The 17377-nt window shown below is 43.3% G+C and overlaps 1 protein-coding gene across 3 annotated transcripts in view; it reads right to left on the bottom strand.

The window, feature by feature from the left end:
• Positions 1-6461: 6461 nt before the first annotated feature.
• Zcchc4 (zinc finger CCHC-type containing 4) overlaps positions 6462-17377 on the bottom strand; it is a 41614-nt gene continuing 30698 nt past the window's right edge. Inside the window, exons 9-13 of one of the 3 annotated variants that reach the window (XM_021162938.1) lie at positions 15295-15416; positions 14980-15055; positions 12548-12599; positions 11938-12082; positions 6462-7488 (exon numbers count right to left, since the gene is read on the bottom strand). In XM_021162938.1, the coding sequence (XP_021018597.1) occupies positions 7419-7488; positions 11938-12082; positions 12548-12599; positions 14980-15055; positions 15295-15416 (465 nt within the window). In that variant the 3' untranslated portion in view covers positions 6462-7418. Of the gene's footprint in view, positions 7489-11937; positions 12083-12547; positions 12600-14217; positions 14252-14979; positions 15056-15294; positions 15417-17377 lie in introns of those variants that run through there. The other 2 variants (XM_029477697.1, XM_029477696.1) reach the window with 2 other exon arrangements.

Genomic DNA, 17377 nt, shown 5'->3' with positions numbered 1-17377 from the left:
CCCAGCAGAGACTTTGTTCTCTGGTTAAGCCTTATGAAGAGAAGTTTGAACAAGCATAGCAAGCTTAGAAAGGAAAAATATAAAATATATATGGTTTGAGTATTAAAGTGGTACCAAGAAGTGAAATGGAGCAAAATCCTGTGTTCTAGGAGATAGCAGATTAAAGGAATGGTACCTTGGGGCAAGATCCTACCCAGCTAAATTTAGATCCAGGCATGGTGATACACACCTTTAATCTCTGGAGACAGGCATGCTGATCTCTTCTTTCAAGGTCAATCTACAGAGCAATTTCCAGGATAGCCAAGCTTAGGCAGTGAAGGATTTGGAAAACAGAAAGCCAGTGACAATGTAATAGTACAAGCAGGCCATCTTCTAATTCCTGCAAGCAGCAGAACTCTTCAGTTTTAGCCATGTGGCTCTGGCTTTAGAGTCAATAATAGAAGGGACTACTTGGACAATTGATGCTGGTTAGCTGGAGCTAAGAAATTAGCAGTGATTAAGAAGAGACCAGAGTCACTGAGGTGAAATCTTCTGGGAATTGTTTTCTGTGAGCATATAGAAGCTGAAGAGATAGCCAAGGTTGTACCTCCCACTGCAGCTGTACTTGGTAATGGGAAAGAGTCACTAAGGTGGTACTGGTTTTGAAGAGCAGCTGAGGCTTGGCACTGTGAGAGGCCATGGAAGGCCATTGGTGAAGGTGCAGCCTCAGTTGTAGTTGATGGCCCAGAGCTGAAGGTGTCATGCAAAGTATTTGAGGCTTGGCACCATGAAGAGAGCCTATGAGAGGCTATTGGTGAAGCCTAGTTGGAGTGGAACACCCCAGTGTATTCGAGATGTCAGTACCATGGGATGATCACCAAGAACAGAAGCCATAGTGGAGTGGATCAACCTGAGCTTAGACTGCTACAGAGGACAGAGCTGGAGAAGTGATGCCAGCCCTTAGGAGGAGTCCAAAAGATCAAGTGGAATCCCAGACACGGAAACAAGAAGCTGTAACATTGAAATTGCCTTGGAGACTCAAAGATGTTAAAGATGCCAGAGCCATGGGATATATGGTTAGGAAAGCTGCTAACAGGGAGTGGAACCAGCCCTGGAGAAAGCAGTTTGTTGCAGTAAACAAAGATGAAAAAGGAGTGGAGATCTGAAGACCACTTTGATGTGGCCTCCCTTCCCCCAGCCTGGAACCTGCCTGCTCAAGGGTGGAGCTACCGGCTCATTCGTCCTGCCACGCCCACTGCTGGAACCTGCCTTTGCTGCCTGGAGTCACACACGTGTTCGTCCTGCTACTGGACCCTGAGTTACTTGGCGGGAAATTGGGTTNTCTCCCCCTTCCTTTATAAACTGGGTGTCTGGAAATATTAAATTGAGCCTCGATCAGAACTTGTTGTCCTGGCTTCATTCTTTTCTTCCGCCCCATCTAGTTTCCTCTCTTTTCAGCCTGAACTGCCTTTTTCAGTTGAACCGTTCGTGTTGTGGACCGCGGGCGGGCCGCAACACTTTGACATCAGCCTTGGAGATGCAGAGTTTGGAATTTGCCCAGCTGGTTTCCTGCCTTTCTTTGGGGATTACAGTTAAGTGATTGGATGAATCTGAGAAAAGACCTTGAACTTTGAATTTTTAACATTGTTGAGACTGCTATAGACTATGAGGAATTCAAAAGTTGGACTAAATGCATTTTGCATTATGCTATGTTTAAGTATGGCCCCCTATAGACTCATGTGTTTGAACAATCTATGGGGGCCAGGGAGTGGAATGTGATGGTTTGTATATTCTTGGACCAGGGAGTGGCACCATTTGGAGGTGTGACCTGGTTGGAGTAGGTGTAACCTGGTTGGAGTAGGTGTGTCACTGTGGGTGTGGGCATAAGATCCTCACCCTAGCTGCCTGGAAGTCAGTCTTCCACTAGCAGCCTTTGGATGAAGACAGAGAACTCTCAGCTCCTCCTGCACCATGCCTGCCTGGATGCTGCCATGATCCCACCTTGATGGTATGGACTGAACCTCTGAATCTGTAAGCCAGCCCCAATTAAATGTTTTTTTATAAGACTTGCCTTGGTCATAGTGTCTGTTCATAGCAGTAAAACCCTAACTAAGACAGACAGCATTCCCAATTATGGTGTCATTTATTTATTCATTTATTTTTGATGGGTAGCTTTAGCAAGTTTCATACTTCTACTTATAAAAGAATCTAATTGAAAAAAAATCAAGAAAATTGTACCTGGCTTTCTTTGGGTTGTAGTGTGATGCTTTTAACTTTCTGCAATTGCTGCTGCATGAAGTTACTGATAAGTTGCTAGGTAGCAGGGCAGACTGCTTGTATTAATAGAAGTTATTGAAATACAGAGTCATTTTGCAGGCCCTCGCCCAGCAGATTTTAGGTTTTCCTACAGGAGTCTCCTACTTAGACTCATTCTTCAGTGTGCTTACCGTTTCTATCCCCTACTGCCTTGTCTGCTTGGATTGTCTTATGGGATTGACTGGGTTCCGGCTTCCTTTGGTGAAGTCTTCCTTGAGCCCGGTTACTATACCATGCCTCCTCTGAGTCCCCCGGCCTTCTGTACCATCTCTCTGGAAGATATAAGCTTTCAATGTCAGTGCCCATTTATTTACTCTTCTGCCTTGTGCCTTGTAAAGTAAAATTTGGAGGAAAGAACCAAGTTTTTAGAGGCTTTGAGATGACAGACACACCTGAGGCAGGCAGAGGATTTGTTCTTCTTCATAAGAGGGAAGAAGAGAGAACAGACTCAGTTAAAAATGATCGAGGTAGTTATAGGACACACGAGGACTGTTTGTAACAGGGTCTGATGGCGGCTGTGCTGGGAGGACACTAGAGCCTTCAACTCCGTAAAAATAAACAGCTGTGCTTTCAGAGTAAAAAGTGAACCAAAAACCTTTTGTTGGTGCTTGCCCACTTCAATGTAATGTAAAAAGAAATATGAAAAACAGCCTACAGAGGGCCCGGACTTGCTGCCCCCTTCTTACCACATGCCCTTTATCCTCTCGATAGCTAGGGAGGCACATCTCTGGCCAGTGAAATGAATTTTGCTCTAACTTTTATTGACTTTTAGGCGTAAGTATAACTGTGGAAGTGTGTGTGGAGGTCAGAGAGCAGCTGGGAGGCATCCGTTCTCTCCCTCCTCCACGTGGGCTCCAACTATCAAGCTGAGGCTTGGTAGCAAGTGTCATTACCTACGAAGCCATTCCCCTAAGCCCAGTACCACTAATTTTGTAACAAGTGGAATGAAATTTACATGTAAATATTTTGCTGGCAGGTTTTTTTTTTGTCAACTGGACACAAGTTAGGTTCACCTTGGAAGAGGTTCACCTCAGCTGAGGAAATGTTACCGTGAGATTGGCCCGGTATATGAGTTTGTGGAGCATCCTTTTGGCTCATGATTGATCTGGGAAAGCCCAGCCTATTGTGGATAGAGCCACCTCTGGGCAGGCTATCCTGGGTTTCTAAGAAAGCAAAGTGAGCTAGCAAACCATAGAGAGCAAGCCAGTAAGCCGTGTTCCTCCACGGCCTCTACTTCAGCTGCTAGTTTTAAGTTCCTGTCCTGCTTAATCCCTCTCCTAACTTGATCGGTGATGAACTGGGATGTACAAACCCTTTGTTCCCCAAGTTGCTTTGGCCATGCCCTTTATCACAGCGATAGAAAATAAGTTAGGATCTTATTCATTTAAAATTCCCTTTTCAAAGCGTAGAGATCTTCAACTGCTGTCTCAAGCATGTACTTTAAAGTTCAGATACTCAAATGTCTAATCAGAACACTGAGCCCATTCTCACATCCTACGGCCCAGAGACAAAAGAAATCTTCCCATTAGCTTATTCTGAGAACAACAGTTCTATCTGCCTAAAATTAGTATTCACTAAGTGTAAGAACAGATTCATTAAACCACTTATTTTTAATTGTCTAAGAAAATAACGTTCATCTGGGTGGTGGTGGCACACGTCTTTATTCCCAGCACACAGGAGGCAGGGGCAGGCAGATCTCTGAGTTCGAGGACAGTCTGTTCTACAGAGTGAGTTCCAGGACAGCCAGGGCTACACAGAGAAACTCTGTCTTTAAAAATCAAAATCAAAACCAAAAACAAAACACCACCACTACCACCACCACCACCACCACACACACACACACACACACACACACACACACACACACACACACAAAGTCAAAAAAACCACCACCAACAAAACCAAAACCTGAAACTGAATTTAGTCTGACTAGAAGAACATCAGGTTCTCTTGACTACTGAACACTCCAAGTCTGAGAGTAGTTATTTAAAGCTTATTTTCATTTTTGCAGAGAGAGGGATGAAACCCAGGCTTTATTCATATCAGGCACACCACTAACTAAACCATATCCCTACCCCATATTAATTTGAGACAGGGTCTGGCTAAATTGCTCAAGGTGGTCTTAAACTTTTGATCTTAGTCTCTTGAATTACAATCTTGATTGCAATCTCAAGAGCGCTGAGATCACCTGCATGTGTGATCATGCCTCAGAGTTTTATAGTACATTACTCCTGACTATTACTAAGGCTTAGGCTCCTTAATTCTAAGATGTAACTTCTCTACATTTCAATATTTCCAAAATCAGAAAATCTAAAAACTAGTATGGACAATTACTGAAGTGTTGTGCCTTTTCCCTAGGGAAATCGAGGATAAAATCAATGGTGAATTTCTTGTGTTGAGTGGGCTAGGCCTAAACTCAGGTTCCAGCCATCCCCCCTCATCAGCCTCTAGAATAGCCAGATTGTAGGTATGTTCCATGACACCTAACTGGATGATCTATTTTATAACTGATAGTATCTTAAAATTAAGGAATATGGGGATACAAATGATGACTGGCCATCAGGACCCAACTCTTCAGTGGTCATGGTCCCTCCGATGTCTGAGTTCCAGAGAACCCAATAGATACCATGGTTAGGTAGACACAGGAAAGACTGGAAATGTCCCTATCCAGGCTGAAAACAGAGAGGGGAACACAGCGATGCCCAGGTCTTATCTCAAACCTGCCCCTCCTATCATCACAGTCATCTGTGTACAGTGACAGGATGGAACTGGGGCTGAAGCTCAGGGCTAGAACACTTGTCCAGCACACACTCACTCATACACACACACACACACACACACACACAAGCCTGGGTTTACCCAACAAGTAGACACAAAACAGAGGGAGATAAGAATTTCTTAAAGCTTAAGTCCCAGGACTTAACCAACTTTTAAATGTGTGTGTGTATATATATACACATAAATATGTGTATTTTGTATATGTGTGTATATTTATATATGCATATTTATATATAGACAACATAGATAGATAGATAGATAGATAGATAGATAGATAGATAGATAGATAGATAGATAGATAGATAGATAGAAAAATAAAATATATTTGGGGGTATACACGCGAATGTGTGTGTGCATCTGCAAGCAGGGGAAGATGTGCCACAAATATTTATGTGAGTCAGTTCTTCCCACCTTGCCTTGATTTGGGGTCTCTCCTATTTCTGCTACTGCATAGGTACCCTAGGCTAAGTAGCTCATGAGCTACCAGCAATTCTTCTGTCTCTACCTCCCGTAGGCGAACTGGATTACACATCTGGCTTTCTGCATGGTTCGGGGAAGGAACACAGATCAGCAGGCTTGCACACCAAGCACTTGCACCCAGTGAACCATCCACTTATCTTTTGATGCCACCTGATGTTGACCACTATCAATTTGATCTGCACCATGCTTAAACATCCCATATCACACATCCAACTGTTCTGGATTACAGGGAGTAGATAGAGAACTCACGGGGCTCCAGCTACCAAACCAGGAGGCTTCACAAGCAGTTCCAGAGCAGCTGCTTAGGAACAAGAAAAGTCATTATGCAAATTAAACCATTTGCAACCATTCAGTCTTACAGAGATAAAGCCAGGTAGCGGGCAGAGAAATGGAGCAATGAGCTGCTGCTTCTACGATATGGAACTACTCTCTTCAGTGCTAGGCACCTGGGTCAAAACCTGGGTTACACAGCTTGCTCTCCACAGAGAACCGAGATCACAAACCAAAGCTGACATATATGCCATACTGAAGACACAGAGGCTTAGACAGGAGATCTGACAAAGGCCACAGCCGGGAAGTGTTCCTCAGTACAGGAGTGAGGGAGTTAATCACCACCCTGCCTTATGTGACCGACGCCTTTCACAAAAGGGTAAACCTACAGCAGGTATGAGGACCCTAAAATACCAGTGCAATCACCACCCTAAACATTCATCCAACATGAATGATGCCGCACCAACAGAAGACAAGTGAGGTGGGGAAAGGTAAGTGCCCCCAAGTCTGACATACTCTCACAAGCTGTCCCCTGACTCGCACATGAGTGCTGTGGCATGCATGGGTACACACAGGCACACAAACAACTATCGATTGTAAAATGTTAAGAAAAAAATAGGAATAACAACTGAAAAAAGTACTGAAAAATAAAGATTTAATAATAAAACAACAATTACAATCCTTTTATCTTTACAGCGTTTCAATAACAATTTCCCCCACCATCTCTAGATCCAATCTATAAATATTATGTATGATACTTTTTGTTAAAAGTCTTAGTGCATCAAACTTTTTGTTTTTGTTTTTTTGTTTTTTGTTTTACAAGACAGGGTTTCTCTGTGTAGCCCTGGCTGTCCTGGAACTCATTCTGTAGACCAGGCTGACCTTGAACTCAGAAATCGGCCTGCCTCTGCCTCCCAAGTGCTGGGATTAAAGGCATGCGCTATCATTCCCCGGCTGTGTCCAACTTTTGACAAGGCAACATGACATCATCTACAATGTTCCTACTCAAGGTCTGTGAGAACAAGTCAAGACCAAAGTCTCACAAAAAGCCTCACAATGTATCAAGTGTGCTTATGATTCGGTGTTAGGCCACTTTCATAGCTATCCTGGGGCACGTGTGGCCGAGGGGCCATGGACCAGATGTGCTTTACTGTATTACAAGAGTTTCATACCTAAAGTAAAACAAAAGCCCAACGCACAAGAGGGGGAAGCTGTAGACTTTCATGTGCATTTCCATCCGGTATCGGAAGTACACAGGTGCTGAACATCCGTCAGTTTCTCAGACAAAAGACGCCAAAATCAACACTGGTGAGGCGTGGAGAGAGAGCCAGGCAACCTGCTGCCTACAGAAGGCTCCCCGGTCTGCAGAGGCAGCTGAAGGAACATAGCCAGCAAATGCCACCTGCCCATTACCAGGCTTAGGAAGGGGCACACCTTTGAAAGCAGCTGGATTTAAGTCCATGTGGCACGCGGAGAAAATGGCATCAAAGGTTGGACTATAAATCTTGCTTATTCTCAAGTCACTGGACATTTAGGAGTGAGGATATTGATGGCCCCTTCCCTCCTCTTCCTTTTTCTTGGAGCAGATGTGTGATTCATGGATTGTCCTTTAGTGCCTCCCTTCTTATCTTATTACGTTTTCTTTGCTTCTGCTTTCTGACAGCTCTGAAAAGCAAGGTGCTAAATTATTTTATGGAATGAGCACAGTGAATTATGTAATTATGCTGAAGTTTAATTAACTGGCTATCCAAATAGGAAAATAGAAGACATGAAAGAATTTACTGTGAGGCCAGCATAAATCCCCGGTGTCCTAACCATGACAACAAGGAAAGAGATGGGCCTGATCACACAGAAAATGTTTCCGAAGACATTCCTTTAAAAGATGGTTACTACAGATTTAGAACAAGCTATTCAGGACAGACACGCCACACGAGTGAGCAGCCACACCAATGGGCTTGTCTCTTTGCTACATTTATACTGCTCAACTCAGCACTTCCATTTCCAAGTCCCTGAATTACATTTTTTTTTTTTAGAAAGGGATTAATACATGCGGCAGTCAGCAGGGGCAGAGAAATGGAACTGCACAACAAGTAAAGGAAAACTGACCACATTGCAGAGGCCCTTTCCTAAAGCCTCAAAGCTAATCTCCCTTCCCCTCGCAGGTGTAAAAGTGCCAGCTAGCACCTCAAGGGATGCCTGACTTCTGTGTCCCAAGCTTCCTGAAAACAAGCTGTTCTAAACGAACAGGCTGGAACAGTCAGGCCCTGCTGCAACCTGCCACAGCGGACAGAACAGATCCTCTGCTCTGCTGCTCTCAAAACCAAGATGCTGCAGCCTGTGATGGCGAGAGTCCTGACTACTTATTCACTTCTCCACACTAGCAGAACCACGCCACTTGCCCTATCGAGGACTGTGCTGGTGCACACTGTGCCCCTGGGCACACCTGGCAAAGGCTCTGACTACCAAGCAGCATTCGTTGTTGAGAGGCAGAAGCCAGGGCTCCTGTGAGCCAAACTAAGCTAGGCCCTCACTTCTTGATCCTCCCAGGAAGAAACCTGGGAAAGGCCTCCATGAACAGCAGCCTCTTTCTGTTCCTTTAGCATAGGTTGTATTGGGTGCTGAAATACACAAGAGTGGGCATGCTCTTGAAATTCAAGGAACTAGGAAACTACACTAGGTACATGTTTCTCTGTCTTTTGGATTTTGTTGTTGTTGCTGTTGTTGTTTGTTTTTTTGTTTTTTTTTTTTTTCAGGTAAAAAACCTCAAGGTTCTGAAGTCCCAAATTCACCCAAGGAGAGAGTGGCAGGGCCTGACTCTAGAGTCTGTGTTCTGCCTCATCTGATAATAACTACCTAACTAGTAAAATGGCAGCCCTGTAGGACCATCCATAAACACCAGTTAGTTTAAGTTTTACTTGGCCACTCAGCAGAACTCTGATGAGTTATATCTTCCATATTTTGTGCTATGGACTAAGAATACCCACCAGCTCAAAATAAAAGTCACTTTATATTGTTTCTTTGCGTGTTACAGAAACCTCCTCTTCTCTCAACCAGTCATTTCCTTAAGGTAGGAAAACTTCCTGGTAAGTAAGGATTTAGAAACTCTAATGGAGTAAAGTGTAATCTCTAATAGAATAGTCAATGAAGCCTGGTTGAGAAATTTTAAATTTCTCTTTGGTTCATCTATTCATAAGCAGGATTAAAAATAAACCAGATTTCACTAGGGAATAAGCAGAAGGAAAGAATCTAAAAAGCATTCCATTGTAATGTATATAAACAAAGCCTTCAAGAGCAAAGTGTGAACTGGGGTACTCTGGCTGAGTAAAATTACTCATTTTAGTTTGCCTTAAAATTACACTGACCTAGTATTTGTCCTCTACCCTTCGGATTTATATAACTGACAGAATGCGCTTTCACCACAAGAGGGAGCCAGCACCATTCCAGTTCACATCTAAGGGAAAATTAACCATGGAAAAACAAACTACAAAAGACAGCTGTAAAATGCTAGGACTGAAGGATACTGCACGCCACGGTATGCTCAAATATCTTTAAAGTACTGCCATTTATAAAGAAGGGGCATTTTTTTTTCAGGGCTGGAGAGGTTGATGCTCTTGCAGAGAGCCTGGGCCTGATTCCCAGCACCCATGTGGCAACTGTGACTATCTGTGACTCTAGTTCCAGGGCATCTTCTGACATCAGGCAGGGACATGATCACATACGTGATATGTACAGGCCAAGCACTCATACATATAAAATTAAAAAAATAATACATTTCTTAAAATATTTTTTGTCAATTTCATTATGCAGGTGTGTGTGTGTTTCTGGGAGTTATTTGGGGGTTTGCTTGTTTGTTTTAGAGAGGAGTAACTGAGACAAGGAGAGTCCTCTGGCTGAAGAAGGCAACATTACCTGAGGATCATAGGCAGACTGTACCACAAAGGATTTGCTCTTAAAGTTGACTAAATCCAATACAGGAAGTCAGTCTCTGCTCCCCACCCCTGAAACAGAATGTCACTAAACACTCCAACAAAAGACAAGCTTTAAAAAAAAAAAAAGTTCTAGCAGGGCATCAGGACACCGTAGCCCTGGCTAACCAGGAACTCTGCCCGCCACTGCTTCCCCAGTGCTGTGATTTAAGGCAGGCACCACAACACCAAGCTAGACTTGCTTTTTTCAACAGCAAACATACACAGAGCTTATTAGGAGAGCCTATAGTCCATTAGTAAACACCACTCCAGTGTGGCAGCACAGGCCTGTGAGCCCAGCGTGTGGGGGAACTCAATTTCCAGGCCAGCCTGAGCCACAGAACAAAACTATCTTAAAACCAAAACTCACACCAATATGAAGATTCAATTTTCAGCTGGGCGTGGTGGCGCACGCTTTTAATCCCAGCACTTGGGAGGCAGAGGCAGGAGGATTTCTGGGTTCAAGGCCAGCCTGGTCTACAGAGTGAGTTCCAGGACAGCCAGGGCTACACAGAGAAACCCTGTCTCGAAAAGCCCGCGGGAGATTCAATTTTCATATACATTAATTCACAGAATTAAAGGCTGAGCATGTTAACTCCTGACTGTACTCAAAATTACACTGTAAATGATGCAACCATCCTAGACCAATAGGTAGATGGGCTGTGTTTTGTTATTGGAGGCTTCTAAGGGGAAAATTAAAAATGCATTTAATTAATTTTTAAAATTTATTATTCTACCTTGAACTACTCAGTAGAAATAATTACAAACTAAATTTATGAAAAACAAAACAAAACCAAAAACCTAGTCTAAATAGAAAACATAGCTCAAGAGCTGGTCCTTAATGGGAAAATGTCCTACTGGATTTAAACAAACAGATAAATAAGACAGACAATACCTATAATACAATCATGCAGCTGAAGCTTCAAAAACCTCTCATATTACTGTTCATTTCATCACAAAATAAGATGGTAAGGAAATTGTTTAGCATAATCTCAATTTTCACATAATGTTAAATTTAGCTATTTAGTAATCTGTAGGTAGTGTGTAATACCAAGGTTCTATTTTTGTTTTATAATTTAAATCACTGAAACAAGAAGACATGATCCCTAACATCAATTTAATTTTTTTTAAAAAGGTGTGTTCAGGGGCTAGAGAGATGTCAGTGGTTTAGAGGCCGGGTTGCTCTTCAGGGGACCCAGGTTCACTGCCAGCACCTTCATGAAAGCTCACAACTGTCTGTAGCTCCAGTTCCAGGGGATCTGATAGCCCTTTGTGAGCTCCTCAGACATCAGGCACTCATAGCATGCCCAGACATCCATGCAGGCAGGTCACCCACACACAGTTAAAGGGAGCTGCTGGGCTGCTCTCTTGCATTAGCCCAGTTGGCCCCTTTTCCTAAACATGCTATAGTCACGGGACTCAGTTTACTCTGAGTTTTACTGTGCGTTATCAGTGAAAAATGATAGTAGGAGATGTGAAATCCATCATGAAAAAGAATAACATTTTAAATATTTAAGTAAAAAAGCATGTGTAAATGCTGACAGAATTTACAGAACTAACGAGTACTAACATAAATAAGGTGTACTTCAAATCTTGTGGCTGGTTTGCTCAGCTCATTTTAATTTGGCTAAAGAGTTCTAGGGGCAGCGTTTGAATCCCACATTAACCTGTGACGCTTCCAGTTATAAGGCAACAAATTCAGCCCTTTTCTGCTTTGGAATTCATGCTTTACTGCTATAAAACGGCGTGCTCCTTCCACCAGGAATGCCTTCCCTATCTCCTCCTGCCAGCAGGTGTCTGCATCCGACCAGCCCGCAGAGCCTAGGAAGCATGGGGGATGTAGAGGTGCCCACTCCACCCCCCCCCCCCCCCCCCCCCCCCCCCCCCCCCCCCCCCCCCCCCCCCCGACTCCCCAATCCTGGCTGTCCTGTGTGAAAGCTGTCAAGGCTGGACTCCCTGATACACACACTCTCTGCTTGCCATGGTGCCCGCCCTGCAATCCTCGGAAATCACACGTAATGGTGAGAGGAACAATTTAGCACTCTGAAAAATTCTGAGTCCTCTGAAAGCTTTGTACTTCTGTAGATTGCTCCTAGGAAGCTTAACATGAGCAATCTTTTTTTCCAGAAAGCCAAAGAATTCAACTAACTTGTTAGCTCTCCGAGAGGTGCCGATGTTGGGACAATTGCTGCGTTTGTGATCCAGCACACCACAAATAAAGCAGCCATCTTTAGGCCCCGAACAGGAATGGTCTGGGAGTGCACAGCGATTGCAGGTGTTACAATGGATCCAGGCTGTAAAAGAAAACCCAAGTTTCAGAAGAGGTTCATTTAATGTAATTTTTCGTCTTACTAACTGCTGAGGTAGGTTATCATGAATGGTGTGTACTTCAGATCTTGTGGGTGACTTGCTTAGCTCCTCTGAATATGGCTAAAGAGATCAAGGGACAGTGTTTGAATCTCACATCAACCCGTGTCTTCTGTTATAACTTAAATCCAACCCTTGCCCAGCGTGTCATGACCTGGCAGCCGTTGCCACAATACAGGCTGGCTGAAAGGCACGGAGCCCAGTGGAAGTAAAGAAGCCAACAGCCACACTGACTGGAAGTCAGCAGCTCTCCCTGTGAAGGACATACACGTTGGTCATTATAAAAGTCAATGCCGGTCTCTACATTATTTTCTGAAAATAAAAACCCTATTTACATGAAAAGGGCTCAAAAATGTTTTCCTGGGATCCCAAACACCAGGCCAAACACTTACAAGGCTTCACACACTTTTTGCAGAGAAAGCAATGGCTCCATTTCCTGCCGTCCTACAAAAACAAATTTTAAAATGTTCAATTTGTTGTAAAAGCCAAGTTCCACAATTAAAAATTAAAATGTCTTATTAAAATCGGTGTAAATTATTCATTCCCTATTTCTTCCTTTCCTGGGCTTCACAATTAAATACTTTGATTTTAATTTATGCATTTCTCCACTTAACTCAAATGCCTCCTTGATGGGCCTCAATTTCCTTAACTATGAAACTAGATTTATCCAAATGATCTTGAAAATCCACTCTGCTTCAAGCCATCCAATCTTCACAAAGAAGGACGCAAATGAAAATTTCAAGAGAATTAATGATTCTATAATTTTAGGTTATCTATACTACATAGTCCTTAATGAAATTCATATTTGAGAGCGTCATGTAATTTAGAGAGATAGATTACAGGTTACTATTTGAGCAATCTTTTAACTGTGAAATAAAGCACACCTAGAAAAGCACATTCAACACGCGTGCACTTTTTGAATATTAAAGCAAGTGCTGGTCAGGAACGGGGCCCTTAGAGCCCCCAGAGATGTGCAGCACGGCCTCCACCGCAGCCTTCATCTCTCCTTCCTCGGGACAAAAGCCGTTCTGGTTTGATGCCCTCGTGTCCCTGTTCTTATTTTTCCACCCTCGAGCACATTTCTAAACAAGTTTTGTTTCAGTTTTACACTTTATACGATCTGGGTATAATACAGACCATTTCTAAACTAACAGTTACATGAACATAAACTTTTCTTTGGAAAATAATTTGTGCTGTTAAACCAAGCTAAACTCCATATGTTCTTTCTGACAAGGCTCAGTGAAAATGAGTGACTGAGCTGGAAGTTCACCCTGACTTCCTGAAAAGCAAGCAGGAAGCTTACTCAGAACTGCCCAAAGTTGGAAGCAAGCACGATGTCCTCCGCGGGGTGAATGGTTTACAAACTGAGATATTCCCAGACAATGGGAAATCATTACCAGGAATGAGCCATTTAGCAACAGAAAGACAGACAGGAGCTTTAAATGGCCATTTCAAGTGAGAAAAGCCAGTCTGAAAGCAGTTACCCATGCTGTGTGACTGCAGTATTGTGACTTTCTGGAAAAGACAAAACTATAGAGACAGTAAAAAGACCAGTTTCCCGAGGTTAGGGAAGGGTGACCAGGCAGTAAGCAGCAGAAGACTTTCAGGGAACACAGTGAAGTGACTCTGAAGCCCACTGTGACAGAAGCAGGACATTATATACTCAACCAATCCAAAGAACACACAGCCCCAACGTGAGCCTCAGAGTAAAACACGAACTCATCAACTGTCACACAAGGTATGCTCCAATCCAGGACACTAATGAGAGAAGGCTCTGCACAGGGGTGGGATAGAAAGCACATCTCAGTACTTTCTGCTTCACTGTGCTGCGAATCTACAACACTTTCAAACACAAAGGCTCTTAGGAAAAAGCACAAGAGCTAAACCCATCAACAGGAGGCAGGATCCCTTGTCCTAAAGCGGCTGTAAGAGAGCAGAGAGTAACCATGCCTACCTCAGGGACTATTTTGGGGACTAAATGTGTTTGTTAACCCATGCAAAGCTCTTAGAAACAAGGCTAGCACATAAAACGTGCACAGTGCATGTTACTAACCATTCCTTCATCAGAACAGCAATGGCATCTAATGGTCCAAAGCCTGATTTGAAACATCATAATTTTACTCTTAACAGACATATAAATTCAGCACTTACTGCCTTATTTGAAACACTCTTCATAAGTACCATATGAAAATGATTGAAATAGCTATTTACGGTGATGAAAGAAATTAAGTACTTTAAAAAGCCTGTTTTTGGGCTGGAGAGATAGCTCAGTAGTAAAGGCATCCATCACCAAGCCTGATGACCCAAACTGGATTCACAGAACCCATGTGGTAAAAGGAGAGAACTGTCTCCTGCATGTTATTCTCTGACCTCCATACGTGTGCCATGGCTCACATGTGCCTACTCACACACACACACACACACACACCTTTCATGCACAAAATAAGATTCTTTTTAAAAGCCTGCTGAATCTATAATTAGAATAAAATACTACTGTATTGGGCTGGTGAGATGGCTCAGTGAGTAAGAGCACCCGACTGCTCTTCCGAAGGTCCGAGGTTCAAATCCCAGCAACCACATGGTGGCTCACAACCATCCATAACGAGATCTGGCACCCTCTTCTGGAGTGTCTGAAGACAGCTGCAGTGTACTTACATATAATAAAAATAAATAAATCTTAAAAAAAAATACTACTGTATTAAGGTTAGGTGGGAATAATACACATGAATTCAAGTTTTAACATAACATTTTAAAAGTGATAAAACTAACAAACTAACATAAAACAATCCCTTCCATAAAAATGGGTGACATAAGAGAACTATACCTTGGATGTACAAGAATTACAATGCATGCAGTGCTGGTTCTCACGAGAAACATATCTCTGACAGAGAGAGCAAAATCTAAAGAGAGAAACAGGGAAATGAGTCGCAAGTGTTCATTGAGATTCACAGAACTGACAAAAGCAAACAAGGTACTTGCTCCAAAAATTGGAGGTAATCAGAATTCAATTCAGTATGAAATTATGGACCAAATCTGAGGGTAATATAAGAACCACATGATTCAGTATTTGAAAGCATTTTACTGTTAGGTACATAGAAGTGAATTTTCAGGTGACTTGGGAAGTTCAAAGCGCTCTCACCTGTATCCTTCCTCTGATGGAAGGATTATTTTGTTGGGTGGAATGTTGGTGAAAATTCGGACAGGAGACTGTTTTCGACCTGTCTTTCCATGTTTGTAAAGCGCATGATTATCATAATCCACCTACAAAGTAAAAAGAAAATTCACTCAAATGAGTCAACATTCACTAAGCTCCTTTAACCAATAAACAAACAAAATGATGCCAAGATACAGGCTGAGGTACTCCAGTAAGGGATAAAAAAGTCCTAAAAGCAAGTTTACTCGCCGTCAACCTCAGGAGGCTCCTAGAGCAGTGGCATTCCATTACAACAAGGGAAAGATGTGTTATGTCACACTCATGTTGGTGGGTCATGGGAATGATGCTAACTTTATCTAAAAGGCTACAAAACAAAGTATTTTGCAACTAAAGCTTTATTTCTGATGCTAACCACAGGCTTTGTTTGAAGATGGATGCTAGTGACACTGAGATGTTCCACTTTGTTAAAGAAAAGCTTGTTATTCAGCTGGCCACATCAAAGTGCGGTCTCTGCCCACCTTCTACAATCTGAGGAATGTGTTTTAGCTATAAAAGGTCATGGATCTTGACCTTGAGAGCTACAGTGAGGGGTCAACACTTAGTCCAGAGTCTGGCTGACACGAGGCAGGAAGATGGGGATGAAGGAGTCCACCCTTGGTTCTGTACCCAGCAGTGACCCTTCCAAACACTGACCTCCCTCGACATCTGAACTTGTGATGCCAGCGTTTATTTTCAAAGTGAGGCCACCAAGCATTGTCTTATATTCCTAAATCCCCTGTCCTGTGTGCTAGTATCCATACACACTCTCAGGCTGTTGTGAATCCCCCTCGCTACTAGACATGTCTTTCTTTAGATCAATAATACTCAAAAAGGGATCAGCAACACCAGCATTCCCGGGACGGGTCCTGTTAGAAATGCAAGTTCCTACCCAGCCTACATCTACTATCTCAGACACCTTGGCAGTGGGGCCCAGCAGTGTGTTTTAGCAAGCCCTCCTCACATGCTCACGTTTGAAAACCACTGCTTTAGATCCTCCTCAAGAATACGACGACAGTTAGGAGCTCAGGATCCTAACTTCCACATAAGATGGCATGAACGCTTTTGATGAGAAGCAAAGATACACTTAGGAAGCTGGAACGGACCAGGCTTACAAGCTGGCTATTAAATAAATGAAGCACAAACAAGGGAAACCATGACAGGGAGACGGGCTTTTCTTAAAAACAATTTTTAAAATGTATTCTTAGTCCCAGCACTCAGGAGGCAGAGGAAGGCAGATCCCTGTGAGTTCGAGGCCAGCCTGGCCTACAGAGCAAGTTCTAGGACAGCCAGGGCTACACAGAGAAACCCAGTCTCAAAACAAAACAAATATTTTTAGACTATACATACATGTATACAATGTATCTTGATCATATCCGACCAAACTCCCTTTCCCTCTGACTCCACTCCAATGCTTCCTCTTCCCATTTTCATGTCCTTTAAAAGGACATGGACGTATATATGTGCATGTGTATATGTGCATATGCATATACATATATCTCCATCCCTCTGAGTCTCTGAGTCCAATTAGAGTTACCTGCGTGTGCATGGGTGGGGGAGGGGGTCATTCAACACGGACAACCTGCCAGCAACCACACGCTAGAAGAAACCTTGTATTGCCTCTTCCAGCAGTGTTCAGCTGTCAACAGCTCCTCAGGTAGTTGTCACCCTCCCACATAGGGTAGGACGCAGACAGGTCCTGCACAGGTAATCAGAAAGCGGCATTCACAGCACGCCTCCCCATGCTGACTCTGACATTCCTTTTACTCCTTCTTCCGTGATGTCTCCTGAGCCTTGAGGATGTTCATACAAATATCCCGCTTCCGGGGAGTCAGAGAGAAAGTGCAGGAGTGGTTATGACCCAAAGACATCCTACACATGAATGAGATTCTCAAAGAATACATAAAAAAATATGGCATAAAAAAGTTCCATCAGAGCCGGGCGTGGTGGCGCACGCCTTTAATCCCAGCACTCGGGAGGCAGAGGCAGGTGGATTTCTGAGTTCGAGGCCAGCCTGGTCTACAAAGTGAGT

Source organism: Mus caroli, chromosome 5 (genome assembly GCF_900094665.2).
Source record: "Mus caroli chromosome 5, CAROLI_EIJ_v1.1, whole genome shotgun sequence".
In the NCBI taxonomy this organism is placed as follows: Eukaryota; Metazoa; Chordata; class Mammalia; order Rodentia; family Muridae; genus Mus; species Mus caroli.
This window is presented reverse-complemented; position numbering and strand designations above follow the sequence as displayed.